Source organism: Thrips palmi, unplaced genomic scaffold, assembly GCF_012932325.1.
Source record: "Thrips palmi isolate BJ-2018 unplaced genomic scaffold, TpBJ-2018v1 HiC_scaffold_15, whole genome shotgun sequence".
In the NCBI taxonomy this organism is placed as follows: domain Eukaryota; kingdom Metazoa; phylum Arthropoda; class Insecta; order Thysanoptera; family Thripidae; genus Thrips; species Thrips palmi.
In genome coordinates, this window is record NW_023144624.1 from 2,500,294 (window position 1) to 2,527,859 (window position 27,566).

The 27,566-nt window shown below is 39.4% G+C and overlaps 6 protein-coding genes across 10 annotated transcripts in view; 3 read left to right on the top strand and 3 right to left on the bottom strand.

The window, feature by feature from the left end:
• Positions 1 to 22: 22 nt before the first annotated feature.
• LOC117641185 (surfeit locus protein 6 homolog) lies at positions 23 to 1,536 on the bottom strand. Its single transcript, XM_034378330.1, has 4 exons — positions 1,331 to 1,536; positions 1,086 to 1,127; positions 916 to 999; positions 23 to 828 (listed from the first exon to the last, which is right to left on the bottom strand). Exons 1-4 carry the CDS (start codon positions 1,455 to 1,457, stop codon positions 137 to 139), a joined length of 945 nt encoding a protein of 314 aa, XP_034234221.1. The 5' UTR covers positions 1,458 to 1,536; the 3' UTR covers positions 23 to 136.
• A 224-nt stretch (positions 1,537 to 1,760) lies between these two features.
• Positions 1,761 to 5,242, top strand: LOC117641183 (gastrula zinc finger protein XlCGF57.1-like). The gene is made up of 3 exons (XM_034378328.1): positions 1,761 to 2,058; positions 2,346 to 2,483; positions 2,609 to 5,242. The coding sequence occupies exons 1-3, from the start codon at positions 1,906 to 1,908 to the stop codon at positions 4,139 to 4,141; spliced, it is 1,824 nt and encodes a 607-aa protein (XP_034234219.1). The 5' UTR covers positions 1,761 to 1,905; the 3' UTR covers positions 4,142 to 5,242.
• Positions 5,040 to 10,203, bottom strand: LOC117641180 (FK506-binding protein 15-like). Its single transcript, XM_034378324.1, has 17 exons — positions 10,046 to 10,203; positions 9,644 to 9,847; positions 9,413 to 9,557; positions 9,224 to 9,322; positions 8,998 to 9,147; positions 8,631 to 8,920; positions 8,338 to 8,509; positions 8,074 to 8,253; positions 7,754 to 7,990; positions 7,464 to 7,663; positions 7,200 to 7,383; positions 7,032 to 7,107; positions 6,529 to 6,716; positions 6,326 to 6,448; positions 6,074 to 6,226; positions 5,639 to 5,980; positions 5,040 to 5,560 (listed from the first exon to the last, which is right to left on the bottom strand). Exons 1-17 carry the CDS (start codon positions 10,093 to 10,095, stop codon positions 5,489 to 5,491), a joined length of 2,865 nt encoding a protein of 954 aa, XP_034234215.1. The 5' UTR covers positions 10,096 to 10,203; the 3' UTR covers positions 5,040 to 5,488.
• Positions 10,204 to 10,265: 62 nt separating this feature from the next.
• On the top strand, positions 10,266 to 12,123 carry LOC117641184 (hsp70-binding protein 1). Its single transcript, XM_034378329.1, has 6 exons — positions 10,266 to 10,629; positions 10,712 to 10,892; positions 10,979 to 11,200; positions 11,287 to 11,442; positions 11,534 to 11,742; positions 11,838 to 12,123. Exons 1-6 carry the CDS (start codon positions 10,420 to 10,422, stop codon positions 11,907 to 11,909), a joined length of 1,050 nt encoding a protein of 349 aa, XP_034234220.1. The 5' UTR covers positions 10,266 to 10,419; the 3' UTR covers positions 11,910 to 12,123.
• A 737-nt stretch (positions 12,124 to 12,860) lies between these two features.
• On the top strand, positions 12,861 to 16,305 carry LOC117641181 (heat shock protein 83). Its single transcript, XM_034378325.1, has 4 exons — positions 12,861 to 13,018; positions 13,764 to 13,904; positions 13,996 to 14,114; positions 14,195 to 16,305. Exons 2-4 carry the CDS (start codon positions 13,764 to 13,766, stop codon positions 16,092 to 16,094), a joined length of 2,160 nt encoding a protein of 719 aa, XP_034234216.1. The 5' UTR covers positions 12,861 to 13,018; the 3' UTR covers positions 16,095 to 16,305.
• Positions 16,306 to 17,069: 764 nt separating this feature from the next.
• The window catches only part of LOC117641179 (mitogen-activated protein kinase-binding protein 1), a 64,154-nt gene continuing 53,657 nt past the window's right edge, over positions 17,070 to 27,566 (bottom strand). For 3 of the 5 annotated variants that reach the window (XM_034378319.1, XM_034378320.1, XM_034378321.1), the window contains 22 exons: positions 27,331 to 27,503; positions 27,080 to 27,233; positions 26,864 to 26,998; positions 26,563 to 26,766; positions 26,226 to 26,485; positions 26,038 to 26,148; positions 25,755 to 25,951; positions 25,549 to 25,655; positions 25,194 to 25,268; positions 24,949 to 25,053; positions 24,723 to 24,841; positions 24,411 to 24,623; positions 24,232 to 24,329; positions 23,976 to 24,139; positions 23,787 to 23,901; positions 20,951 to 20,983; positions 20,364 to 20,468; positions 19,763 to 19,878; positions 19,513 to 19,678; positions 19,331 to 19,433; positions 19,005 to 19,246; positions 17,070 to 18,926 (listed from right to left, as the gene is read on the bottom strand). In XM_034378319.1, coding sequence (XP_034234210.1) covers positions 18,490 to 18,926; positions 19,005 to 19,246; positions 19,331 to 19,433; positions 19,513 to 19,678; positions 19,763 to 19,878; positions 20,364 to 20,468; positions 20,951 to 20,983; positions 23,787 to 23,901; positions 23,976 to 24,139; positions 24,232 to 24,329; positions 24,411 to 24,623; positions 24,723 to 24,841; positions 24,949 to 25,053; positions 25,194 to 25,268; positions 25,549 to 25,655; positions 25,755 to 25,951; positions 26,038 to 26,148; positions 26,226 to 26,485; positions 26,563 to 26,766; positions 26,864 to 26,998; positions 27,080 to 27,233; positions 27,331 to 27,503 — 3,432 coding nt within the window. In that variant the 3' untranslated portion in view covers positions 17,070 to 18,489. The remainder of the gene's footprint in view (positions 18,927 to 19,004; positions 19,247 to 19,330; positions 19,434 to 19,512; positions 19,679 to 19,762; positions 19,879 to 20,363; positions 20,469 to 20,950; positions 20,984 to 23,786; positions 23,902 to 23,975; positions 24,140 to 24,231; positions 24,330 to 24,410; positions 24,624 to 24,722; positions 24,842 to 24,948; positions 25,054 to 25,193; positions 25,269 to 25,548; positions 25,656 to 25,754; positions 25,952 to 26,037; positions 26,149 to 26,225; positions 26,486 to 26,562; positions 26,767 to 26,863; positions 26,999 to 27,079; positions 27,234 to 27,330; positions 27,504 to 27,566) is intronic. The other 2 variants (XM_034378323.1, XM_034378322.1) reach the window with 2 other exon arrangements.

The window sequence follows — 27,566 nt, forward strand, 5'->3', positions numbered from 1 at the left end:
AATTTAAATTAGGACAACATGATACCTTAAATAACAGTAAGAAATTTATTTTCAGAAATATGTACAAGACTAATCCCAATTAAGAAAGTTCAATATTTATCTTGAGATGATAATGGTAACAGAGACAAAGAGTCAATTAAAACCCAGGCACAATACGACCTCTCTTGATGGCAGCAGCTCTCTTCTTCTGTTTTTTCGAGTCTTTTCTGTTTTGAAGATTGCTTTCTCGTTTCTCGTCCTTTTCTTTCTTCTTTTTCTTGATTGTACTTTCACGTGACGCCCACTTCTTAGCACTTGACCTCTTTTGAGCTTCCTTGCGTCTTATTGATTTCTTCAACAACTCTGGGTCATCTCTTATCTTGATACCCTCTGCTTTCTTCAATGCATTGCTCCAAGCTTCCTTTTTCACCATTTTTAAAACTTTGTCATCTTTCCCCTCATCTTTCAACTTCTTGAGGGTTTCTTTTTTCTCTTTCAACTTTTCAAGTATTTTTTTCGGATCCTTTGTCTCTTTTTTCTTTTTCTTTAAGTCATTGACTGAACCTACATCTGAAAAGTCAAATTTGCTAAAGACCATTTTCCCTTCACTATTATAAACTGGCTTGGAAGGTTTTTGTTCAGGTGGTCTTTTTTCTGAGGGTTTCATCCTCATTTCATGTTTGCTCTCTGCGGATTTCATCCTCATTTCATGTTTGCGTCTTTCAAGCTTTTCCAATCGTTTCAGCCGATGAGGTCCAGAATTTCTGTCATCCTTCTTCTTTTTATTTCTCAGCTTGGTTTCCAAGTCCTTCTTTTTTATGGAATTCTTCATGCCTGGCTTACTTTTAGCTGGAGAAGAAAGAAAATCTTAGATAGTAATGAAGATGATTTACACACACTAATTATTATGAAAAAATAAATGATATGAGAACCAACATTTAAGGGCGTCCAATCTCTCTTGAAGTTCTTCAACTGTGTTTGCTCTGGTTGCGTTGCCTGATTTGCTCATAACTGCGTTTGCTAGGAACAATGGGGTAATAATCAGGCCTGAACGTAGTGTCAAAAGAATCCAATCACGTTCAAATACTTCAGTGATAGGTGCTTACCATGCTTTTGACTCTCGTCTTCGTCACTTGCATCTTCGGTATCTGAAATAAAAACATAACATATTATTAGACAGTTATGTCACAAATGGTACGTGGCCTGAAAGGAACAGAGGCAAATTCGACGAAGTCGTGGGGTAGATGAACAAAGAAAAAAAATAAGCATTTCTTAACCCAGGGAACTTATTGTTTAGAAGACATGATGTAAAAAACATAGCTGGCCTTAACCTTCCCACTCATGTTCTTACCTTGAGAATATATGAGAGGCACTCGGTCAAGCACACTGGATATAAAGCTATATTCTGTTTCTAATTTTTCTAGTAGATGCCCCACATTTACGGCACCTTTAACGTTATTTGAAGTCATTTTTTTCATGTTTAAATACGATGTTAAAAGACTACAACTCAACACATGTGTCTCTCCTCAATATTATGAAAAATTTCACTTGTCGGGTAGTAACTGAGAAACTTGTGTTGTTACGCACCACATGTCATGTGTTTCGATACGATTTCAATACTTTCTATTTTATTTTGAAAATAAAATAGGTAAAAGAAATATTCAGAATCACTGTTATTTGATCTTTTTTAGCCCCCGACTTTATTCCATCGACAAGATTTATTATGTTCAGTAGTTGGCATTTTGTATGTCTTGTGGTAAGAAAAATTAATGTTCATCCGATTGTCTGTTGTTTGCTAAGCGTCGTCAACCCGGGGCCGCCATGTTGTTGTCAGCTTCGTTTTCGAGCTTTGGGTCAATGGTAGAAGTGTAATTGTCTTTGTTTTAATTCAGATGCTAGCACCCTGTGCTGGCTTCAAACATCGCCATGAGTTTCCATAGCATGCCCTTGTTTGATTTCTCAAAGACTTGTCGACTATGTTTGTCGCAAGAGTACGATCTGATACCAATATCCACACAAACATCTGACAGCTCGGCAGTTGCCCTCGCTTCTAAAATTACTGCAACTGTGTCCCTTGAGGTAAGAAGATTGAAATGCGCTGTGTTCATACTTACTTCATTTTTCATGTACATATATTTATGTAATGTTGATTTAAAAGTTGACATAGATATTTATCCGAATCTCTTTTTCCGTGGGTATTTTATCTCTCTCTAAACACATTTAAATCTTTTTTATCTCATGTTTTTGGTAGATATTTTATTTTGTTTTAATTTTTGTAAATCTCTGAGATTTTTACCAATACCTGCTGCATGGAAAGTTTATTATACCCGTTAGCAAATCTCTCAGTGGACACATTTTACTTGCAGGTTTCGGAGAGTGATGATATGCCTGGACAAATTTGTGGAAGCTGCTTCCAGAGAATTGATCAGTGGTACAGCTTTAAGCAAGTTTGTCACAATTCCTTCTCTGTGTTGCGGCAATGTGTGAAGGGCGATCGAAAGGAGGTAGGTTTTTGTTAAGTGTTTTTCTTTTGTCACTAACAGTTTTTCTTTTATGCATATTAATTTCTGTCCTCAACTTTGAATTCACTTATTTCTTCTAACATGCTTTTTTCTTTGTTTTTTCACAGGATGATAACTGTGACCACTCGCAGCTGTCAGTTGGTGATGATGTGGACAAAACTGGATTTGGTGGATTGGATGCATCTGGTCTATCACCTGAAGAGATGGCCAATGGTAATTTTTCTTGCCAGGTTTGTGGGAAGATGTTTTCCCGCTACAATAATAAAATATTTCATGAAAAGAAATATCACAACATCAAACCACCTCCAATGAAACTGAAAGGGGAAAAAGTAAAAGAGATATACACCTGCAAAATCTGTGTTAGGGACTTCTCGAGAATGGATTACCTTAAAACTCATGAAATGAGAATGCATTCGAATGAAAAGTCATTCTTTTGTGACTGCGGATCTGGCTTCATGCGCAGACATGATATGATTTGGCATCAGAGCACCCACATTAAAAGTCCAAGTCCAGGACTGAACCCAGATGAATTAGATACGTCTCTGGGATGTCCCATTTGTGCCCTTCCGTTTCCCAAAATTGAGAAGCTGAATGAGCACATTGAGCTGATTCACATGGATGCTAAATTCCAGTGCTCCATTTGCTTAAGTAAATTTTTCAATAAAGAAGAATTGAATTGGCATCAGAAGCATTCATTGGTGCCTAGTGTAACATCCCCTCAATCCAGCTGGTCTCAGTTCATTTGCAATATATGTAACCATAGTTTCTCCAACATTAACATGTGTAAATCCCATGTGTTGAGGGTGCATTCCTCTACCTCTACTATGAAAGGCATCTCATGTTGCTTGAATTTCAATTGCCAAGGGGGCAAAGATGATGAAGAAGAGAAAAAGCCAGCTCTTGGCCAGAAGCGAAGATTCAACCCTGATAATCCACCATTTTTCTGTTGTTGTTGTGGAAAGGAGTTCAACAAAGGCAATGAGAAACGTCGTTCTGGTGGAGGAGGGGAGAGAGGTAGTGGTGGAAAAATTCATCCATGTAAGGAGTGTGGCAAGAATTTCTTAACTTCTTCGAGATTGAAAACTCATATGCTGACCCATACTGATGTAAAACCTTATGCTTGTGAGGTGTGTCAAAGTAAGTTCCGTACGTTGAGCAACTTGCTTGCTCACAAAAAACGACATTCAGCTGATCCCAGATTTGTCTGTAAAACTTGTGGAAAGGAATTTTTGTCGTCATCTGGATTAAGTCGACATGAGATACTCCACACAGGTGTCAAAGATTTTGCTTGTGACGAGTGTGGTAAAACATTTGTAACTCTTCAAGAACGTCGAAAACACATGAAATACCATACTGGAGAAAAGTCTCATACTTGCAAGTACTGTGAGAAGAGTTTCTTTGAAAGTGGTCATCTTGCTATTCATTTACGTTCTCATCTCAATGAAAAGCCATATTCGTGTGTTATTTGCTCTCGCTCGTTTGATTCAACTACCAAGTTGAAGCGTCACAAAAAGACGGATGCTCACTTGCGAAGAATGAACGTGAATCAGCCAGCCAAAGAAACTTCGAGGCCTGAATGGCCTGCCAACAATTACTATCAAGAGGCCTTAAACGGTGGTCCTACTATCTATCACATATAATCTTGAGGTCAATGTACATACTGATTACTCAAAATAGTTATTTTGTTGGGAGTTTATTGAAGTCTGAAATTCCAAGTATTTACAGACATCTGCTCTTTGTGTCAAATACTTGGTTATATTTTTTGGTTTCACCTCAAGGTTGCATCTGAAATGCCTATTTGTGGCCAGCTGCTTTACTTTGTAATTTGTAGATATATTAGAACATTCTATACCATGGTTTAGTTACTATTATTAAATTTGGGTCTGAAATTTCTCAGTTTGTCTGCAGACTGTTCTTATTATTTCACCTATTATGTCAAATATTAAGTTAAATTACCATCCTATTGTTTATTATGATTTAGCCTCTTTAATGTTTGGGTCATTATGCCATGGAATGGCAGAACTGTAGTTAACCCTTTCATTAGATTGTTAATTCTATGTGTAGTACATTATTTTTATTCTGGCTTAGCTACTTTCATGTTTGTTCTTGTTTGAAATGACTCGTGTGTTCAGTAATTTGCTTTGAACTGGATGAAATCTTTTCAGGCTTTCCTGCATTCATAATGTCAAAATGTTATTTGACATCAAGTAACATTGAAAGAAGTTGGTAAATTTGAATGTTTCGCCATGAGATGTAATCTTTAATAAAATAAGATTTGATTCCTTTCACTCGCAATTAAATTCCATGCCTCTAAAGAGGGTGGCTACAGCCTTTCTTAGACATGTGTAAGTTATGCAATGAGAGTGATTCTGTACTCCGGCTTAGCTACTACTTCCATGCTTGGATTTAATATGTCTATATATATATATAAATATGTATGTATAAATATATATCTACTTCTTGCAATAGATGTGCACTAAGGCCACGCAAGCTGTTCACTTTGCATGAAGAATCACATTATGTACAAAATATTAAAGATTCAAGAACATAGCACGTTTATTTGTAAAATTGATAGTTTGCTGCTTCTACCATGAGGTTTGAGCAGCTTGACCACCAGAGGTCAATGTTATGTAAACGTTACTTACAATTCCATATGATGCTTCATTATTGCATGGTTCTACCATTGTAAGCAGTTAACAGTGTAACACAAATATTATCACAATAAAGATTAACAAGACAAATAACAGGCATTTTATATTGGAATGTACCCTACCATTAATAAAATCATATAAAAATAATGCTTTAAAAGCTTTGTAGGTAAATATCATAAGACTTTGACACAACTGCTTGGGGATGGGTGAAGTAATACAGTATCACCATGAAAAATTCTGACAGTATATTCTACTTAGTACCATGATGATTTAACTGTTCGAATCACCAACTAAGATGTTTCATAAGAAAAGGTTTCATAAGGTGGATTAGCTGCTTTAAGTAAGCCAGTCATCACTGTCATCCTCATCATGGAAGAGTGGTGGGGGTGGAGGAGATGGACGCCAAGTCTGAAAAGTAAAAGATGTGTCAACACAACTTCAAACAGAGAAGAGACAGTAAACTAGATAAAAAAGAAAAGAGCTTACTGTTTCCATAGAGGGATCTTTCTCTTTTCCATCTGAAAGTGATTCTGCACCTTGTAAAGAATGAGTACTCAGTTTTTCAATGTTTGAGATTGATTCATTCTCACTCATCTTCCTTGAATTTTGCACAACAGATGTCTCCAGCTTGTTTTGTGTTGAACCACTGAAAAATTCATCATCTGCAGGCCCAGCAAGTTCTTTGGGTTTCTGATCTTCCTTCATGACTACATTTGAAGAAGCAGCAGATGATGAAGTGAACTTTGATAGACCTCTACTGATCTCTGACGAATTATTGGCAGATGTGCACTGCTTCTCCATTTTACCCACAAAGAGAAGAGCTTCTCTCTTAGAACAACAACAAAAAAAAAAAGACATCTCAGAAATAAAATAGAAGCAGCTAGGAAGCAAGACGCTGTCATGAAGAGCAAGTTGGCTTACTTTGACTACAGCAGAAATCAATGACCTGATTTGAGTTCCATCATAGCTTTGATCTGGAGCAAACTGCTGATTAAGGCCCTTGTGAAGTGTATTCATTAGTAGCTTAACATCAGTAATCATATTTTCCAATAAAAGTGCAGATCCATCTTCAACCTGTGGGGAAAAGACAAAGAATATAATAATTACAAAGATTTTGACAGAAAAAGTGGATCTTAATGATGATAAAACAGCCGTTAATAAAACATGGATCACCTGTTTTGGTTTATGCAGCAGCAGTTCATTAGCCTCTTTACATTTAATTTCTAGGTTGCTAACCACTTTTGCATGAGAGTCAGACAGTTTTCTCAGCTGGGATTTTAGTTCATTTACTTCCATCTAGGTCCAAAAGAACAATACGTTATAACTTAAGCTGTAGGTTTAAATGTTGGAAGGGCAATAGAGGGGAGCAACCTTACCATGTGTTCCTGTTCTAGGTTCTTAAATTTGTCTTTTTCAGTTTTTGCCTGATCAATTAGATTAGAAATCTGGTCCTGTAATTGGGAGTTGGACTTTTTTTGAATTTCTAAGGCTTGGTTTAGTTGTGCATCATCCCCTACAGAGTTTTGTTTGGCCATTTCCATATCCCTGATGTTGCTTTCTTTCTCTGTGGAAAAGTGAATATTGTCTGCATCAGAATTGTATGTAATTGTTGTGGCAAAGGACAGAGGTAAAGGACAAATTAAATACGAATGTTTCCTGATACCACATGAAAGGAATGTCTCGGCTTGCCATAGAGCGGACAGACCACAGTGCTCACACCATTGTGTCGGCTAGAGGCCTACCTGTGGCCGTGGCCTGCCGTGGCCACGGGTCGCGGCTAAGGCCCAAAGCCAGAGTAAAGTCAGAAAACATCTATTTTAATTTGACTTTTGACACACCGAATACCGTTTTTTTGATCTATAATAACTATTGTTGTTACCTTGTAACCGGCTACGCATGACCTCCAATTCTTGATTTAACTCTTTGTTACTCTTTTGAAGGGCTTGAACTAATTCCTGGATCAAAAATAATTTTTCAAATGAAATTAAGAAAAAAAAAGTAAGTTATAAAGTAAAATGGTTCATCACAATAAAATTGAGGGTTTTACTTGTACAGATGCCAGCTGATTCTGCAGACTTGCAAGTTGATTTCCAAGACCTATCTTTTCTTCCCGAATCTGTTGTATAAGTTGTGCCTGCAGTTCTTGTTGCTGTATCTGCTCTTCATGTTTTTTCTTATTCTGCTCTTGGAGTTGTTTCTGTTCCAAGAGGGAGCCACTTTGTTCCAAAAACCTATGGATACGAAGATGTCAAAACTGTAGAAAAGCTAATTTTAACAACAAATTTAAGCAGGATTTGTTAAAAATTCTTACTTTGAATTTGTATTTAACAGAGAAAATATCCTTTCGTTTTGTTCATCAAGACGTTTGTTTTTCTCAGCTATTTCCATATTGAGTGATTGATTATCTTTAACTAACTTCTCAATGCTAAACAATAAAGCATTAGGTTCAAGGCCAATAGCTGGTGCAGTAGTAGGGCTAGGAGACCCAGAAGACATTTGCAAATTATCAACCTTCAACAAAAATAAACATTTTTAAACTGTCTTATTAACCCTGTTGTCTTTCTGAAAACATTTTCTTTCCCAGAGGAAAAGGCTACATACTTTTGTTATTAAATGATCAATTTTGTCACCAAATTTGCTGAGGTTCATCCTCATTTCAGTGTTTTGAATCCTGGCTTCAGACAAAAACATAGACATATGGGCAGTTGAAGTATCTGTAGGTGACATCATGGTGCTTGTTGTTGCAACTATTGGGAGCTGCTGTTGTGCATTCAAGGAAAAAAGCTGCCCTTCTGATGATACAATCTGAACCATGGAACCATCATTTCCTGTTTTGGGCTGCAAGAATTTTATAATTTTTTTTAGTGCATTGGATTGTTAACATTAATCTATGTGAAGAAATGGATTCAAATTCATGTTACCATTAAGTTTTGCTGATGTTGGTTCCAGTGCACAGGGGTCTGTACAACAGCCATAGCTGCAGGTGTTGCACCTCCCATGGAAGGTTGAGTAGCAACCTGTTGGCGAAGGGCTGACCTAAGTTTTACATTTCCGTAGGCCTTTGGTGGGGGCTTGGATCTTCCAACTGTCCCAGTGTCATCCTGTAAGTATTGAACACCAGCTTTAAAAAAAAAAACAGTACAAAATAATTTTATACTGGAAGGTTGCTGGAAAGTGGCAAATACCTCTGTTTCCTCACTGTCACTTGGGTTGCAAGTAATAGCTCCCTTCAGGGGGAGTGTTGCCTGACCCATGCGAGCCATGCGAGATATGATACTAGCTTTGTTTGAACGAGGACTGTTTGACAATGCTTCTTTTATTGAAGCACTTCTAGATAAAACACTTGAATCTTCAGTACTGTAAAGTGAAATTTTTTAGGACTACAAGTAATAGCAGTAAACCAGTAAACCATTTAAGATAAATAAGTATTTGCTTATTGGTTTAAGTTAAAATTAAAACCAATTATCCCCAGATCTACCTTGAATCAGCAGCACTGTCTACTTTCGTACTTTGTTTTGATAGTTTTTCTTCAGCCATAGGGAGATCTTTGGCTTGATTGACATTCAAACTTTTGTCATTACTAATGTGGGTCTCAACCAACAGAGGCTCATTTCTTTTGCTTGTTAGCCACGGTAATTGTACACTTAAAGGCACAAGAATTACACAAACCGAGCCAGATGCTGCTCCTAGAATGCCAGCTGACCAGCCCGAAGCTTCAAGGGTATGAGATATGGCACATTCTAACATGGGTTTGCGAAGATCTGCAACCTAAAGAAAACAAATCTATTCTTAATTGCATAATTATTTTATAATATCTCACCAAACTAAACAAGCACTGAAAGCACCTGTACAGAGTTGGCTTGGAAAGGCTGTGCTAACAGTTTTAATTGAATTGTTTCATTCTCTTTAATACAATCCCCAGTCCCGGGAAGAAGTTCTTGAGTGATAATAATTTCCTGACTTGGACCAGCAGATCTGTATCGAGCAACTGCCACCTGGGAAACAAATTAAATATTAAAGTCCATAATATGGATTTATGAATATTAAATTCCAACCAATTATGTTTCCTACTTGGGTGGTAAACTCCACTGCATCATCCTTATTTTCAAACATAATAGACCAGTTTTGTGTTCGATCATCATAAAAAGATGCATATAAATGTGGTTGGACCTGGGAAAATGATTTAAAAAATTATCTCATTTGAAATTTTAACGGTGAAAATAAATTTCAAGAAAGTGAAAAGCCACGAAGTAAACTTACAGTAAACTGGAAATTAGGACTGATTTTAACAGAAGTGATTTGTTGTTGTTTGCCTTTGTAAAGAAGAAGTTGAAATAATCGAGATTCAGAATTACCCAAAAGAGCCAAACCCAATTTCCCTTGAGGGTTGTAGCTGCCACCTTCACTGCAAGAAAGTTTGTAAAAATGTTGATCAAGTCTAACAATTTACAAACATTTTGGGTCTCATTATAAAAAATTATGATGACTCACAGCTTAAATGAAGTAACTGCTTTAACAACAATCAGCGACAGCTTGTTTGTGGCACTTGTTGATGTAAGAGATGGTTTCCGAGATGAGGCAAGTCCTTCATGCTGGACTTTTTGTTTTGGTTGTTTGGGTGCTGTGTATGTTAGGGAAGAATTCCCCTTTTCGGATGACTTTTCCAGCACATTGAACAATGACGCCAGTTTCGACCTGCAACATGCCATGTGATAATGCGGACAACCAAATACGCATCAAGAGTTTATATTGCTGGCAACAAAATAAAGGTGTTATGAGTGCATGTAGGAAGAAATAAAGAAGTGGGTGCTACTGGGTCAAAGATAGAGAATTAGTAAACAACATTTTTAAATGCCTCAGTGCTAACAAGAGCGAGGCAAGTGCTATAGGTACCCGGCAGCAGGGTTGAAATCCAGGTCATCGTCATCTGCGGCACCAAACATGTTACAACGTCAGAAACCCCAACCCAAGGCTTTGGCTACTTGCAATCACAAGTAACTGTCACAGTGTTGACATAACCTAATGAATGGCGCGTTCTAGAAACTCTCTCATACTGTAGCCGCGAAGCTTCCTCGCGGTTTCTCATAGTAACGAGCAGACGCTTACCACTGGGCACCATAACCTGCAAGAACGTTCTGGATTGGCTGAGAAAGTGTTGTGACTCACTGCTCTGTGTGTCTCCCGGTGGCTTGGAAACGATTTTAGTTAAGAGCTAGTTCTACGAGACATTACGTTAGTGGTCAGGCGCTCTTTTTCTTTTCGGAACTATGGCTGATAATCCTCCTCCTTCAAAAGAAGAAAGTATGCAGATGATCAAGGGTCCTGTTGACAATGATATCGAAGAACCAGAGCAAATTGTTCTTCCCAACCAACCTAGACCTGCCCGAGACATGAAAGGATTACTTCGGTTTGCAATGGAAGCCACCGCCATGGAGGATGCCCCAAGCGTATCACATTTTCAGCCTATGGATGACGAGGTAATACATCTGTCTATTTCTTGTGCTGAATCTGCATATAATGCTTGATTTACATCTTCATGTATCTAATCTCTCTTTTCAGAGACGCAAATTTTTAGAGGACACATTGAAGTCTATGACGGTGGATTTGATTGAAGTTATTAGTAAGTCCCTAACAACCCTATCAGCTGTGAAAGATCTGAAGCCAGATGATGAAGCAGACGAGTATGAAGAAGCTCTTGAAACAATATCTGACATTGTGGATAACATAGATCTTGCCAATGGTAAGAGTTTGATCTCTATTTTGTAAACTATTTCATACTTGTACCTCGAAGTGTCAATGTACTCACCAACTCTCTTTCATTTCTAGACTTCCATAAAATGGGAGGATTTGATGTTCTTATGACTTGCTTGAAATCTGCACACACCTCTCTGCAGTGGCGAACTGCAGAGCTAGTTGCTGAGCTCAACCAAAACAACCCTTACTGCCAGTCACACAGTCTCTCTTCTGGCCTTCTCCGTATCTTACTAGAAATGGTTGATAATGGAGTCAGTGAGACTGTTAGAGTTAAAGCCCTATATGCTGTGTCTTGTAAGTAATATTTCACAATTCTTTCATTTTTTTCTGAATCAATTTACTATTAAATTAATCCTTACAATGTATTTTTGTCTTGCAAGGTATTGTGAGAGATAACAAAGAAGGCTTGAAAAAGTTTCTGAGCGAAGATGGGTTTTCTGTTTTGCTAAGAGCTATGCAAAGTAATGTCGATAAGTTGAAAGTCAAGTCGGCATTTCTACTTGGAGCACTTTGCAGTGAGCATCCGGCTATTAGAGGTATGTGACATGTGGCAGTTCAAGCCCCAAAATTTCCAACTTATGTTTATAATGAAGATTCATATTCTCTACTCTCATTTTTACTTTCTAGATGATCTTCAGAAGATGGGCTGGGTGCATCAGTTAGTTGGCCTCATCAGTGAAGAGCGCACCCCTTCCCATGAACATCTTCTTTCTGCACTCCTGGCTTTGGTCCAAGACCATGAAGAATGCATAAAAGACTGTAGAGACCCTGCTCTTCAACTGCAGTCGTTATTAACATCCTATGTTGAGTCGGTGAAAGGGAAAGAGGAATGTCAGGTATGGAATTTTGTTGTTACAGATTCTTGACTTTGTTAAATTTTCCCGTCCTCCCTCTTTTTAATAATAATGTATGTTTTGCTTTTCTTTCTCAGGAGGAGCTGGATTATTCTCGTCAAATATTGGCTGCAGTGTTTTCGGACAACAATGCTGGTGGTGAAAGATAGTACAAGTCGTGTTATGCTTGTAATTATTATTTTAATCATGTCTGTATCAAGTATGAATCATGTGTGTGTGTGTAAATATGCAAACTCTAGTGTATGTTGCAATTTGCTGCTTTTCTCCTCTTTCTTCCAAATGTATAAATAACTTTACTTTTTTACTTCCAATGTTATTTACTTGTGTCTCTTCTACACAGAAAATAAAACCTTATTAAGACTATGCTATGTTCTAAGTTCCCTTGAATTTGTCCTAAAACTTTTTATTGCAACAGAATCATCATACGTTTTGCTAATGCTACACACTGTTTATTACTCAAAAAGAGCTTTCAGCATTGAGAATATGCAAACCACCCTTGTCAATAGAAAAATGAAACAAAATGATACGTGACAAGCTTAGCTAAAAAGATCCTTCCCTTCACTTGAATATAGACCTTTTTTCCCCAACCCACATAAAGGTTTTGTCTACATATTTAGCCCACAAGCCAGCGGATTTGTAAGGGTGCTATTTTATATTTTGGCCTTGATGTTCCACGGACGAAGAATTTTGTAAGGAATGGAACAGTGACCAAAATACAACACATATGCGATGGATCGTGGGCAAAAAGGTCTATTAAATTAAAAAAAAGCAATGATGTTGGATATATTCCTCCCTTCAAACTTCCTAACAATAGCATCACGTTCTAGAACACATGAAACAGCGACATCATTGGCAAGTACGTAACCAAGTATTTGATTCTCCCACCAAAGGAGGAGCTAGTCCTTTCTGGAAGGTTCTGGAAGGACGAGGACCAATAGAATTTCGTTTCCGGTGTGCATACCCGCATCCTCCAAACGTTGGTGTCTATCTGTGGTTGGTTGTGGTGGGCTGTGGACGAAGTTATTACACGCCGACTCTGTACTGTCGTGGGTGGGGGAACGCGCGGTTCCGGTTCCTTCGATGGAAGCTTCTAGAACGTTCTCGACCATTCTCTGGCAGGATCCAACTATAAATTGGCCGGTCCCCCACTTCTCTCGTCACTTTTCACTGAGTCGTCGCCCGAGTTGCGTGCGCTGCGAGAGCCGAGCCGGCTGCGTCTTTGTTCCTTGTGCTCCGTTGAATTCTCTAATCTTTCAAGGTGAGTTTGTTACTGATTTTGTGAAATGTGAATGATCTCAGTTGTCCGTGTGATATTCCTCTGGTATTGTGCCGGTGTCCGAAACTTTTTAGTCATGTTTGGTGACTTGAAAATGGTCGGTTTGTGCGGCCTCGCTTTGCCTTGCACGTGTTGTGTGTGATCATTCGATTCATTCCTCTCCGATTTGCTGTGATCATCTTTACGTTCACTGTTTCACTGAGCTTTTCGTTCAGTGGTGGTGCAGTTTTGACCATCTTTTCAACCCGCTCCCCGAATTTGACGAATTTCTTTAGAACGTGGGTGTTGGCTTTTTTGTGCTATGAGGGGAATATCGTGACGATTGCACTTTTTTGGCCGCTCGTTCATTTCCTCAGGATCTTTCAGTCGCATAGTAATCCGGTATTGAGCTCAGTCCCCTTGTTGAATCGTGTGTGCGTCTACATTCGACTCACGCCGCGTGCGCGTGGGTTCTGGTTGGTTCGATGGTGCACCTGCTCCCACTGCTCGGCCGCCGGCTTCCCCTGTTCTAGAAGGTTATCTCCGGGATTTCGCGTCTGTCGGCACTTCTGGGATACCTCCCACGATGCCGAGATTTCAGATAGCTTTTACTACTATTAAGTTTGATTCGAAGTCAGTTTAGTTAGTTTGTGTCTTTGCGTTGGGGACCATTCATACGAACCGGTGGCAGAGGTTAGTTTCGTGCTGCGATGATAGTCGCTAATGGTCAGTCACTCCGTTGTTTCAGATGCCCGAAGAAACCATGCAGGGAGATGTTGAGACCTTCGCCTTCCAGGCTGAGATTGCTCAGCTTATGTCCCTCATTATCAACACTTTCTACTCCAACAAAGAGATTTTCCTGCGAGAATTGATCTCAAACTCATCTGATGTAAGTTTGCAGTTCATCCATGAGCATTGAGTTAGTTTTAATTCAAGATTGTTTAAAATTGGGGTGCTTAAACATTGTGTTCTTGTTTTAGGCCTTGGACAAGATCCGCTATGAGTCGCTCAAAGATCCCTCACGCCTGGAGAGTGGCAAGGATCTTAACATCAGGCTCATCCCCAACGTCAATGAACGCACTCTCACACTCATTGACACGTAAGTTTTGTTTCCATCATTTATTGTTTCTGTATTTCCTAGTTGTTTTCTGTGACTAATAGTGTGTATCATGTCTCCAGTGGTATTGGTATGACCAAGGCTGACCTCGTCAACAACCTGGGAACCATCGCCAAGTCCGGAACCAAGGCCTTCATGGAAGCTCTCCAGGCTGGCGCTGACATCTCCATGATTGGTCAATTTGGTGTTGGTTTCTACTCAGCTTACCTCGTTGCTGACCGTGTCACAGTCGTCTCCAAGCACAACGATGATGAGCAGTACATTTGGGAGTCCTCAGCTGGTGGCTCTTTCACCATTCGTCCAGACAACGGTGAACCTTTGGGCCGTGGTACCAAGATTGTGCTGCACATGAAGGAAGATCAGATGGAGTATCTGGAAGAACGCAAGATCAAGGAAATAGTCAAGAAGCACTCTCAGTTCATCGGCTACCCCATCAAGCTTCTTGTTGAGAAGACCCGTGACAAGGAGCTCAGCGATGATGAAGAGGAGGAAGAGGACAAGAAGGACAAGGATGAAGAGAAGAAGGAAGGAGATGACGAGACCCCGAAGATTGAGGATGTAGGTGAAGAGGAGGAGGAAAAGAAGAAGAAAAAGAAGACTGTCAAGGAAAAGTACACTGAGGATGAGGAGCTCAACCTCACAAAGCCTATCTGGACCCGGAATCAGGATGACATCAGCAAGGAGGAGTATGGTGAATTCTACAAATCTCTCACCAACGACTGGGAAGAGCACTTGGCTGTGAAGCACTTCTCTGTTGAGGGTCAACTTGAGTTCCGCGCTCTCCTCTTCATCCCCAGGCGGGCTCCCTTCGACTTGTTCGAAAACAAGAAAAAGAAGAACAACATTAAGCTTTACGTCCGCCGTGTTTTCATCATGGACAACTGTGAAGATCTGATTCCTGAGTACCTGAACTTCATCAAGGGTGTTGTGGACAGCGAAGATTTGCCGCTGAACATCTCTCGTGAAACCCTCCAGCAGAACAAGATCCTCAAGGTCATCAGGAAGAACCTGGTGAAGAAATGTCTTGACCTCTTCGAAGAACTTGCTGAGGATAAGGAAAACTACAAGAAGTGCTACGAGCAGTTCTCCAAGAACTTGAAGCTTGGTATCCACGAGGACAGCAACAACCGCAAGAAGCTTTCTGAGCTGCTGAGGTACAACACATCTGCTTCTGGTGACGATGTTTGCTCTCTGAAGGACTATGTTAGCCGAATGAAGGAGAACCAGAAGAACATCTACTACATCACTGGTGAGAGCCGCGAGCAGGTTGCCAACTCTGCCTTTGTTGAGCGTGTCAAGAAGCGTGGATTTGAAGTTATCTACATGACTGAGCCTATTGATGAGTACGTCGTCCAGCAGCTGAAGGACTTCGATGGCAAGACTCTGGTATCTGTCACCAAGGAGGGTCTTGAGCTCCCTGAGGACGAAGAGGAGAAGAAGAAGCGTGAAGAAGATAAGGCTAAATTCGAGAACCTGTGCAAGGTGATGAAAGACATTCTGGACAAGAAGGTAGAAAAGGTTGTAGTGTCAAACAGATTAGTCGAGTCCCCTTGCTGTATTGTCACCTCACAGTACGGCTGGACTGCCAACATGGAACGTATCATGAAGGCTCAGGCTCTCCGTGACACCTCAACTATGGGATACATGGCTGCCAAGAAGCATTTGGAAATTAACCCAGACCATGCCATCGTTGAAACCCTTAGACAGAAGGCTGAAGCTGACAAGAATGATAAGGCTGTGAAAGACTTAGTTATGCTGCTTTTCGAAACTGCTCTGCTGTCATCTGGCTTTGCACTTGAAGAGCCCCAGGTTCATGCCTCCCGTATTCACCGTATGATCAAATTGGGCTTGGGTATTGATGAAGATGATGTTCCTGAAACCAAGGATGACGTGAAGGATGTTGAAATGCCTGACCTTCAAGCGGATGCCGAAGATGCTTCTCGCATGGAGGAAGTAGATTAAGTAACTAATTTAATTTATGTTTTTCAATTTTGCATCTCTCATAATTCACCAAAGACATGTTTCGTTTCTCACCAGTTTAGTCGGGCTTGCCATAGTGTCCTTCCCTGACTGTTGTTCATTCCTGCCAGTATTTCTGGTCTGATGTACCTGTTACCAGTGTTGTGCAACGCCATCATTTTTTTTTAATGTAATAAACTTAATGTGCCCTTTATTTCGTGTCTGATTTACACTGCTGCCTTATCTCAATCTAAACACAATAGCTGGAACTCAACGCCTTTGAAGTGCTAAACAAATTCAAATACAATTGCAGAATGGTATTGTAATTTTATTGGGATTTCTCATATTCAGGGCCATTGGGCCTATGGCAGTTCACTTCAGAATTGAAGCTGGGGTAATTGTTACTTGCATTTGACTTCACTACCCAGATAGCTTCCATGCACAATTCCATTTACATCTTCACACTTTGTATCCAAGACCATTGGGCATCTTGACAGAATCAAAGCTACCTTCTGTGTTTTTAAGCATTTGAGGTCTAAAAGCTTGCACCTTGAGGATTCCTTTAGAAAAATTAAAATACGAATGGTTGAGATGTTTTCCCCCTGACTAGTAATTAAGAGTGGTGGTGAAGACCTGATGAGGGGAACTCATGTGTCTCTTCACAAGGAAAAATATCGTGAGTTTGCTTTTCGTAAAGCCAGGGAGTCTTTAATTTCTTATCAGCATGCTGTGACGTGTACCTAGAATGTTGGATTTGTAGGATGGGAAAGAAACATCAACAGGGTTGAGGTTCTCATAACAGGTTGTTTAATATGAAGGTACACAGCAGTATAGAGCATGCCTGTGCATATGAAAAGAAATTTGAAATAAAGCAAAGTATTCTTACAGTTGAATAGTATAGGAAAAGTTGTAAAGATGAATTGTTCTCTGAGCAGAAACGGTGGGTTGTTAGAAATTCCAGAAAATTAAAGCCTCACGTCATTTAGGAGAAAGTGAACCTCCTCACACTGGAGCATTTTATTCTTAGCTCATACAATATATACACATTGTTTTAAAAAATTACTTGGCAACCGTTCATGGCTATTGGCAATAAGAATCACACAAATCATGCACAAATTGCTTGCAACACCGCAGTTTACATGTTGTTTACTCATGTCAAGTAACAACATGCTTACACATGCAACAATTTGAAACACACAAATCATAACTAAAAAAATTTAAACACTTGAGTAGTTTCTTTCTTTTATTATTTAAAAGAAAACATTCTCAAATTTCATTCAGAGCTCTGCTAACTTTGGTGAAGATTTTTATTTTCCTCTTTTGATCCAGTATCAGTTCACATGGAGACTTAAAAAAATTATAGATGGTGAAAAGGAGGACTTTAAGTTTGGTTGCTTAATGTTAGTGAAATTCAGTAAGAGGATTCAAAAGTTCCAACTTAATGGAGGGTTGGTCTTGTCACAGACATGACAAAGAACAACCAATGTTTGTAAATGAATTCTGGTTGAGCTACACTAAGCTAACTGACTGAGCCTGAAGCAACATAACAAAGACGAAATTTAAAGCTAAAAACAGAACTTAACATTGAGAGACAAAAATCTCAAAACAGAAAACAAAGAACAATAAATGACTTTCACGGTATCAGTACTCAGAAATACTTTTACAAGATTAGGGTGTTACAAATGTTACCACTAAGTATTGATTGGAATTTTAAAAAATCCAAAAGTGATTACAATAATTTCTTAGTAGTTAAGGAATTGATGGACAACTATTCCTTTAACAGTAAAGTCAATATCCCAAAAAGACAAGGAAAAATTTCTGGACCAATGATTAGGCTAACATCCAGAATTTCAACCTCAATCCTTTTTAGCTCAGTTAAACTGACACAAGAATTTGGCCATAGGAAGAGAAGAGTGTTATTTTAAAACAAACAACCACTCAGCCACTAGAATGACGGAACACGTCTTGAGCCCAGTTGGTATCACATAGACCCAACAAGTGCATACTATGACACCCATTACATTCCAGATAGATATAAAAATTTGATAAGGTGTTACAACACATAAACAAAGAACAAAAAACACTTTGATTTCTCAGAAATCAAACACTTAAAAGGAGGCACTTTCTGGGAAAAATCGTGTAGCAACATGCCTCGCCAGCGAGACGCTGTTCATAAGTATCACAAGGCCTTCATCATCACTTTCTGTGCAATGCAATCATTTCCACACAAGTTGAATTGAAAAAAAAGCAATAATCATAGGAATAATTGCACGAAATATAAGAACAGTTTCTCACGGTACAACACTGTGACAGCTCTCATGTCGAATTAAATGACAGCTAGCTTTCACTCTCCACAGATAAATACAACACAGTTAAACATACATCAATGGCACCAATTTCAGTCAGTAGCAGGCTGTGCTGGGGCTTCTGCTGGTGTTGGTGAGGTGGGAGACTGTCCAGGATTTGCTGATGTAGGTGCTGAAACACGCTGCTGAACTAAAGACAGCAGCAAGTCTGAGTACTGTTGCATCATGGTGACTGCACTGCCACTTCCACCCGTTGCAACCAAGTCTTGTAGTTTGCTTGCTAGAGCAGGATCTGAAGATGATCCATTGGCAACAGGCAATCCATTGGTAGCTGGTAATGATGATGTTCCACCAGCTATGAGTCTCAGAGTACGTTGAGCCTCCCCAACAGCTCCTTCAAGGCCTTGGAGTAGGGGATCTTGGCTGCTACGTTCAGTGCTTTCCATTGCAAGTCTTTTGTGAAGCTGCACTACTGTGTCCGCTGTGCGCATTAATTGATCAGTGATCGACGAAATAAGCTCATGGGACACTGGAAAAAAATTAATATTGTAACATTAGTTTAACAGTCTACATCTTCATTTTTGCTGGTAGATACAATTTGACTTACATGGAGCACTAGCAAGATCAACACCGTTATCGGTATCCTTCACTGGCAACTCTTGAGGAGACGGGTCCAATTGATGAGATAAATTAGCACTATTATTTGCTCTAAGGCGAGTAGGACGAGGAGGTGGGATTGGTGCCACTATATCACGGTCGCCACTGTAACGGTTGAGAGGCTGCACTGAAGTGACAGTCCTTCGATGGGGTATGGCACTATGTCCACCGGGTGGGAGGCTCGTTGGTGCTCTGCGTCAGACATATACCAAATCAATTAAAAACAATTACATATAAAAGCAAAGTCAAAGAATGTTCCTCTTGAAATCAACTAACCCTGAAGATCTATCAATGCTTGAGCTCCTCTGTCGTGGTTTTCCTACTGATGCAGTTTCCTCAGAACTTGAATCTTCATTGTTACCTACTTGGCTCAAGTTCACTAAAACACAAAAATGAAAATTAGTACCGCTTGGACTAAGACACATCACATTAATGCACATAATAGATATGCTACTTACTACTTGAAAATGCTCCAGACAGACCACGCTTGACTGCTAGCCTCCCCTTTCCTCCAATACCACCAGCCATTTTATTTTGAGATGATATAGTAGGACGCATCAGTCCATTGACACGGGCAGTTGGTGTTGGATGATGGTTCAGACTAAGATCACTTTCAGAGTCGCTCTGTTAAGGATGAAATGCCAAGAATTAACAACACAAAAGACAAATTCAAATAAAGTTTAAAATAAACAATGACAAAAATCTTACTTGATTCAAAACTCCCACAGAACTGCTTCGTGTCATGGCTGATCCAGTTTTGAATCCTGGGCGAGGAAGTGTACGGCTTGATGGATTGCTTTTATGGTTTGATACTTTCCCTGAAACTAAAAGACAAATAATTAACAAATATTGATATTACTGGAAGCAATCATAGAAAAAACTTGAAAAAATGAATATTTCAAAACTGGTATATTGCTTGACACAGGAAATACTACAGCTACAGTCTAATCACACTCTAATTTCAATCAAATCAAAAATCTACACATAAAATAAACAGTTGGCATGTCATGTAATTGTCTTCAGCGAATGTCAAAATAATAAAATGCGTACAGAGCAAACAGAAATTTAGAAATCTGCAGCAAAATAAACTGATCTGAGTTGATGTTGAATGCCCCAGAAGCCCTTTGTGCCATGGCAATATTTCATTGATGTCATCAAAGAGGTAACTACCAATATAAAAGTGCAGGCCAAGTATGTAAAATGTATGAAAATTAGAAAATTTATTTCCCTCTCCCAGATGGTGCCATTATAAACTTTTGGGAGGTTCTAGATCTAAACTAGCCTGATATTTTCCCTAGAGAGTTGATACCTTGAACAGGTGTTCTTCGTGGGGTGGGATTGGCAAGATCGCTGAGGGAACAGGCACGGCGAATAGCACCTCCGGGCTCAGTACATCCATCATCACTGTCCACAGCTGTTAGGGGAATCACAAATATCAATACGCATGCACAACAACATTAAACCCCTAATATATCAGCAATTGCATCTTGCTCTCATGAGTAAGTGCAATGACAGCTGTGACAAAACAATACGTGAAAAAGCAGAAAACAAAGCATCATTCATACAGAACAACAACAAAACAAATAAACACAAATGCTCTATCATCTCAAAATGAATAACACAACATAAGCTTTGAAGCAGAGAATCAGAAATATTTGGAACATCAGGCACAATTTTACTGAGAATAAGACGGGAATAAGTTAATTGTTACTATGTGTGGCACTGATTCACTTTACCAATTGTGCCACTGAAGTAATTCAAAAAGGTTCAGTGGACAGAATTAACAATGGAATTGGTGAGTGCAAAGCTATAACAAAACATGAATGTATGGTTTAGGACAAACAAAAAAAAGCTCCACATTTTAAAAATATTTTTTTTGGTATTTAGATAGGCTACCTGGAAGCACTGGAGTGTACTGATAAATAGTAGCTGTGAAAAATAAAAAATAAAATAAAAAATAAGTCAAAGTGTCAAACAAAAATGAAAAAATAACCTATGAGAAAAAACATAAAATTAAACAGTCACACAGATTTAACAACACAATTTAAAAACTGGAAAGAAAACTCTAAAAAATATGGGGGGAAAAAAGACAAAAAAAAAAGGTAGTCAAAACCCAGTCAACACTTCGTTTATATCCAGGGAAAAGGTCAAGATAAATAATGGAAATGGAAGGTGAAAACTTCTGGCCTCAAAATTCTTGTAGAGAAATCCCTTATCAAATAATATAATAGCAACATGCAAATATATGTGAACATGCACAATCATTACACAACATCTAAGAGTTGGAAAGTTATGGCGGTGCGACGAAGGCTAATGAGGGCAGTCTGTGTGGTACCTGAGACACATTTGGAAGGTAACAGCTGATGGTGGTTGTGTTGTCGAAGGGCTAGACGTTTTGCTAGCTGATTGGAGGCTGCTGGTGACGGCGTGTTTCCTGATATAGGCAATCCTGATGTGCGTGGCCACAGTCTTTTAGGAGAGTTAGCACAGGAGGAGGAAGTAGCAGGAGTGGAAGATCCAGAATCCCAATTCACAACCGCTAGACTATCATCATTACAATCGGAAAGACCATCCTCACTTCGAGAGAAAGATATAGATACTGTTGTGTCTGTATCCCCATGACAGGGAACTGAAGGTGATCTACTCAAATGTTTGGGCAACACTTTTTGCCTTGAAGGGACGCTGCATTCAAACTTTTTTGACAGTAATTTGACATGGGAGACAGTTGGTTGCAGTGTGTTACTGCCAGTATCCTCAGAGCTAGGTCCTTTTGTATCAATGCTATCACTCCCTTCTTTGCTGTATCCATAACAGTCCGAAATTTCTTTGGCAACAGAAGAAATGGCTTCATTTGTAGTTTGAGACTTTTCTGAATCTTTCTTAGGTTTTGAGGCGAGGCTGCTTCCCACATCATCACTGTTACTACTGTCAGGACTAACTGTTTCTCTTTCGGCCTTTTCAAAAAATTGGCCAGTGTTAGTTGAGGTGCGCACAGTATCCTTGGGAGCCACTGCTTTTACTTCAATACCCCGTATGTGCTTTGTGGGTGTCTTTGACTTTGTCCACGTCGCACTTCCACTCATTAGTTCACGAGGTAGACACTTAGTATTGCTACTCGACTTTCCTCTTTCTTCCTGCTTTGCCACTGACAAAGAGGATGACTTCAGTTGGTTTCTTCCTGGTCCAGGAATGGTGCCCATTTTGTGTCTGGGTTTGGGAGGCTTATGAGCAATTAATGGTTTGGCCTTAACATCAGGCTTTGGAGCAGTTGGAGGCCGGTTCACCGGGGGTTTCCTTTCACTCAATGGAAAACTCAGTCTACGGTTTATAGCCTCTCCTTCAGTACTGCCTCCACCATTATCAAGAGGAATGAAAAATGACTGTGGCTTAGTTTTGAGTGATACTGAGCGGTAGAGAGGAGGAGATGTTGGCTGGGAAAATGCACCAGTTGTTACTTGGACATTCCCTGAAAACTCAACGGGTTCCAGAGAATCTAACATTGCACCATCAGGAACCATAGGAGATCCTGCACGTTCTCTTCCAGAAGCAAAGCGCGAGGATCGTGTATCATGCAAACTTCTAGTTCTAAACACTCCTCGGTGCATGCTTTCACCTCGGTAAAGGCTGCCAGAGTGGTGGTCTGTGCCAGGCCCCATGAAACCTTGGCTTGCAGTCTCAAACCCACTGTCCTCATATGTCGGCATTCTTCTACTAAGGGAATCAACACCACCTGGCATTTGTAATTCACTATCATCCGTCAAAATACTTTCAGTGCTTTGAGCATTGCTGCGAGAGTCTCGTAGCTGACGGGAACCAAAGCCTTGGAAGAGGTACTGATAGTCACTTTCATCTGTAAGTATACTTTCTGATGACCTACAAGCTTCTCGATTTCTGAGAAAAAAGCTGGCACTGCTGTGTCGATCAATTTGCAAAATATCAGCTGATGAAGAAAGTTGGCTAGCATCAGATAGAATGCTTTCTTGAGACAAGAATACCTCTCCAACTTTTCTTTCTTGTCCATGCTGCCCAGCAGCACTAGCACTTCTGAATCTCTCAAAATCTGAAGTATCAGCTGTATTGAAAATTTGATAATCACTAACACATCGTCTTGGAGGTTTCCCAAACTCACTGGTTGATTCTAAGGAGTCAGAGCTAAAACTTCCTGCATCTGAGCGCTTTTCTTCATTGTCATTCTCCTCCTCTTCAGGTTCTGGAGTCTCAAGGATAGACTCTGTGGATCTTGTCATGGGTTTTCTTCTGAACATTTCGCTTGGTAGAGACACACTATTGAAGTCTATGTAGAAACTACACGACCTATTTTTAGTTCCCAATGATTTTTGCCCTGTTTTCCCTGTATCCTCAGAATCCGTTATAGCACCAGAGTTAGTGGGAGAATGGAGATCATCACATACAGGTGATTCCGGAAGCGAGAGAATGTTAGTGTTTAGTGCCCGATTTGCTCGCCGAAATTTGTTAGTAGAGACAGTATTCACTCCAGTGAGATTTAAAGAAGATGGTCGATTTGCTGTCATAGCAGCAAGAGAAATTTTTGAGGCCGGAATGAAAGTAGAGTCAGAAGATGCAATTAAAGGTTTAGGGCAAGGAGAAGGCTTTTGATTAGAAGATGCAATAGGAGTTGTTCTGGATGCTGGCTTGCCTGAAGGTTTGCTTGGAAGTGTGGGTTTAGGGGGTTTACTGGGCTTGGTTTGCTTCTTAGATGATGCATCTTTACCTATTCCTGGGGGACGGAGCAAACGATGAGGACCTCCATTCCTTCTTTCCTTCTCTGGATAGCGGCTTAGGTCTTGAATGCTCTGGCTACTCTTCAGGTTAGAGCGATACCCAACCTGCACATTTAGAAATAAGAAAAGACGTGGAAAAATGGCAATGCAAATTATAATTTACTTAATTTTACACTTACACTTTGTAATTTCCGCCGTGTCTCTTCAATGCGTTTTTTAAGTTCTTCCCGCTTTCTTGATGTTTCAGGTTCTGTGCGAGATTGCCATGCAGCATTGATCACAGCAGTATTCCGAGGGGTAGTGGTTATACGGCCATGGTATTGTGAGGATATGCTCTTTTTGCCTGGTGGAAACATCAATAATATAAGCAATACAATATTTTATGGACTCTTATGGAATTTGGCACAAAAAGAGGACTTCAAATATGTTTCATACCTGAATATAGGTCCTTGTCTTGCTCTGCACCACTGAGGGAATCAAAGGTATTTTTCAAATATTTTTCACGTTGCCCTACAATGTCAAGACTTTCAGAGCTGCAAATAAATTTATAATCATGAATTAAAACTGAATTAGAACAATTGCCAAATATCATCAATTGATAACAATCTTATTACCTAACAGAGAGCATTGACATGAGGTTGCGTTCAGCTGTATCAGCACTAGGAGTTGAAACTTCTTCATCATCATCCTCACTGTCCTGACTGCCAGAAACTCCAGATGGTGAAACTAAAGGTAAGTCTGACAGGCGTTCTGGCCTTTGGTTTTTACGCAATCGCCTTTGAGAGCGTCGAAGTTCTTCTACATCCATTGCATTTACAGTATATACACTATTATTTGGAGAAGAAGAAAATTAATGAATTAGAATTTGTTTTGCTCTCAGTTGTAAATTTGTGCCAAATAATATTTGCACTCAATCATAAAAGTACCTTGTCTCTTCTGTGGCTGGGTAATAAATAAGTCTTTGGGAATGTTCAGGCTCTGTGGATTCACCCTCACCTTCAGAATAATCCTCTACATCACCATCATGCTCAGTGCTCTCCATATCCTGTTGCAAACAATTTTTTAGAAAGCATTAGAACTCATCTTGCAAATTGAACAATTTAAAAGAAAGGCTTCAGATCCATTTAAAGAGAAGTAGAAGTTAAAATTTACCTCATATTTGTAACTGCCTATGCTACTGTCATCTGTATGGTGTCTATTTCTATGAAGATCTGTGAGGTCATTGCCTCTTGACATGGTAACTTTCCCCATACTGACCTACAAAATTAAAACAGGAGGAAAGAATACCTTTGATTAGAAAACAGAAGGTAATGTTGGAAATGTAAAATACACAATTAGAACAAAAGTGTAAAGAAAATAAAGAACACACAGCAGGTAAGCGTGAGATTTAAACAAACCTGCTTTGACTCTTCGCCATTCATGAGTTCATGCATGCTCTCTGGGCAAGGAAGAAACTCGTCTCCCTGATTGAACTGCAAACCACAAGCACCAGAAGCACATGAAGCATTTTATAATTATTGCAGGAAATACATATTAACAGATGGCAAGCAGTGTAGCACCAGGGGGCCACCAGTACAGGTACATGTATATACAAAAGCAACACAAGGCAATTGTGAAGCAAGTGAACTTTAGTGTTACTTTCAGCAGCTAATGACAAGTGCAATCTAAGATAACTCTCATCCCTGTTGTGTTTGATTTGTTTAAATTTTTTATTACACACATAGATAAACATTATGATTTTGTTGAACTCACTTGTTTGTTTATTAACATTGTTTCTCGTCTGAAATCTGAGTAATGACGAATTTCTGTTCCACTATCAATAGAACTGTCCTTGGAACCATCTGAGTCAACTCTCTTTTCTGAGAACAAAAACAGGAATCAAAATGGAGCAAATTTAAAAGAAAACATTCATAGAGAAATGAGGACACATAATTTTATTAATAGAAGGTGAACTATACCTTGAAGTGGAAATGGAATAACAGAATCACTGTCATAGACTGATTTGACTGTTATCCCAGTTGCATCCAAACGCTGAGCCCACCGGCCTTTAGGAGGCTCTATTGGTCTATTATTGGTCAGGTTTGTATGAGCTGCATCCCCTAAATCATCTTTAATTTGCTTCTTAGCCCACAAAGGCAGCTGACCAACACTAAATCTGCAGGTTGAAAGAAATTAAGAAATATCCAAATGGTGTGATGATTTACAATTGAAGCAACAAAGTAAGAGTGACAGATCTCATACCTGTAGTCAGCATGATCCACACTATTTGCATTGGGGTCCAGCATTTCTGGTGGAGGAGGGCCAAAGCCATCATTATCAACCTGAATTCCATTGACTAATTTATTGTTACGCCTGCAAAACATAAAAAAGATAAGTAAAAAAAAAGTCAGACTTCAGTGCAATAGTGAGGGGAAAAAAAACTACTGTACCTTCCAGCTCGAGCAGCCTGCTGAGCGAGTCTCGCATGCATAGTGACCACCATATCATGGGGAACTTTCCAAACAAAAATACAGCCATCTCCCGAGGCAGACACAAGGCGCTTGCAGTCATTCGTAAATCTCAGTCCTGTTACTAGTTCTGAATGTCCTAACATAGTTGCCATGCACTCGCCGGAGTAATAGTCGTAGACACATAAAGTTTTATCAGTACATGATGTAGCTACAAAAATACCACTGGGATCCAAGACAACCTGGAGCAAGAAAGAGGCAAGTTAAAACCCTCACAAAACAAACAGAAGATAATGCCCTTCATCATCATGAAAACTACCTTTATTAAAGATCCATCTTCTCCAACTGAACCCTTAAAAGTTTTGGAATGTTTTCCATTAGCAACATTGTAAACACGAATATTTCTATCTTGGCAAGCCGTTAAAATGTACTTTTGTCCACAATCCACTTCCATGTCATATAATGTTGTCTTTCCAGCAGCATTATGTCCACGAGCAAATTGTATGTTATTACCACCAGGAGACTAAAAAAAGGCAAAGGAACACAAACAATTTTAGTTTTAAAAAAATCAAAAAACAAAATTTAAGAGTGCAGAAAAATAAATACATGAGAATACAAACCCCTGACAGTTGGCGGAATATGATTGACTTGTCAGCCCCACACGAAACCATTTGCAGTTGTTGATGAGAATTCAGAAACCTGACTGCTGTGATGGATGATGAATGATCATCCAATGTTTGAACAAAATTGTAGTCCTAGAAGAGATTGATAGAAGGGTTATTAATGTATTCAAACAAACTTAAAAATGGGTAGGTTGAACCAAGAACAGTAACTACCTCTTCCACGCTGAACACATGTATTAACCTATCTCTAGATGCTGATGCTAAAAGTTTGTGTCCACTATCTTGACGAGTATATTCAAGACATAATACTTCAGCATCATGAGCTTCAATTCTGCACACTTCCTGCAGACCACGGACTTCATTAATCCTGTAAATCAAATAATATTCAGTTAATAAATCAATTTTTTTCATGCAGAACATTTAAAAAAAGAAAAAGGTTCAATAAGAGAAGAAAAAGTGCCAACCTGATATTTCCTGCTCTATCACCAGAGGCCAGATGTTTACCATCTGGGCTAATTCTAATGGATCTAACCCCATTTCGTCCATCATATGAACTGTCTGTCTTTTCAGCGGTTGATAAGTCCAAGTCTTTGAGATACGTCAATTCTGGGTCAACATACTGCACTTTTAGAAGTTCCTGCAATGAAAGGAACAGATCATGGGGTCAGCATTCACAATCACAATGAATTTGAAGAATGCA

Coding starts and splice junctions, on each gene's coding strand:
- LOC117641185 (XM_034378330.1), bottom strand. CDS start 1,457: ATGAAAAAAATGACTTCAAATAACGTTAAAGGTGCCGTAAATGTGGGG. Junction 1,000..1,085: donor AGACGAGAGTCAAAAGCATG/GTAAGCACCTAT, acceptor CATTGTTCCTAG/CAAACGCAGTTATGAGCAAA. Junction 829..915: donor GAGATTGGACGCCCTTAAAT/GTTGGTTCTCAT, acceptor TTTCTTCTCCAG/CTAAAAGTAAGCCAGGCATG.
- LOC117641183 (XM_034378328.1), top strand. CDS start 1,906: ATGAGTTTCCATAGCATGCCCTTGTTTGATTTCTCAAAGACTTGTCGA. Junction 2,059..2,345: donor CTGCAACTGTGTCCCTTGAG/GTAAGAAGATTG, acceptor TTTTACTTGCAG/GTTTCGGAGAGTGATGATAT. Junction 2,484..2,608: donor TGAAGGGCGATCGAAAGGAG/GTAGGTTTTTGT, acceptor GTTTTTTCACAG/GATGATAACTGTGACCACTC.
- LOC117641180 (XM_034378324.1), bottom strand. CDS start 10,095: ATGTTTGGTGCCGCAGATGACGATGACCTGGATTTCAACCCTGCTGCC. Junction 6,449..6,528: donor ACCTAGAACAGGAACACATG/GTAAGGTTGCTC, acceptor TTTTGGACCTAG/ATGGAAGTAAATGAACTAAA. Junction 5,561..5,638: donor AAGATCCCTCTATGGAAACA/GTAAGCTCTTTT, acceptor TTTACTTTTCAG/ACTTGGCGTCCATCTCCTCC.
- LOC117641181 (XM_034378325.1), top strand. CDS start 13,764: ATGCCCGAAGAAACCATGCAGGGAGATGTTGAGACCTTCGCCTTCCAG. Junction 13,905..13,995: donor TGATCTCAAACTCATCTGAT/GTAAGTTTGCAG, acceptor TTCTTGTTTTAG/GCCTTGGACAAGATCCGCTA. Junction 14,115..14,194: donor ACTCTCACACTCATTGACAC/GTAAGTTTTGTT, acceptor TCATGTCTCCAG/TGGTATTGGTATGACCAAGG.
- LOC117641184 (XM_034378329.1), top strand. CDS start 10,420: ATGGCTGATAATCCTCCTCCTTCAAAAGAAGAAAGTATGCAGATGATC. Junction 11,201..11,286: donor AGCCCTATATGCTGTGTCTT/GTAAGTAATATT, acceptor TTGTCTTGCAAG/GTATTGTGAGAGATAACAAA. Junction 11,743..11,837: donor AAGGGAAAGAGGAATGTCAG/GTATGGAATTTT, acceptor TTTCTTTCTCAG/GAGGAGCTGGATTATTCTCG.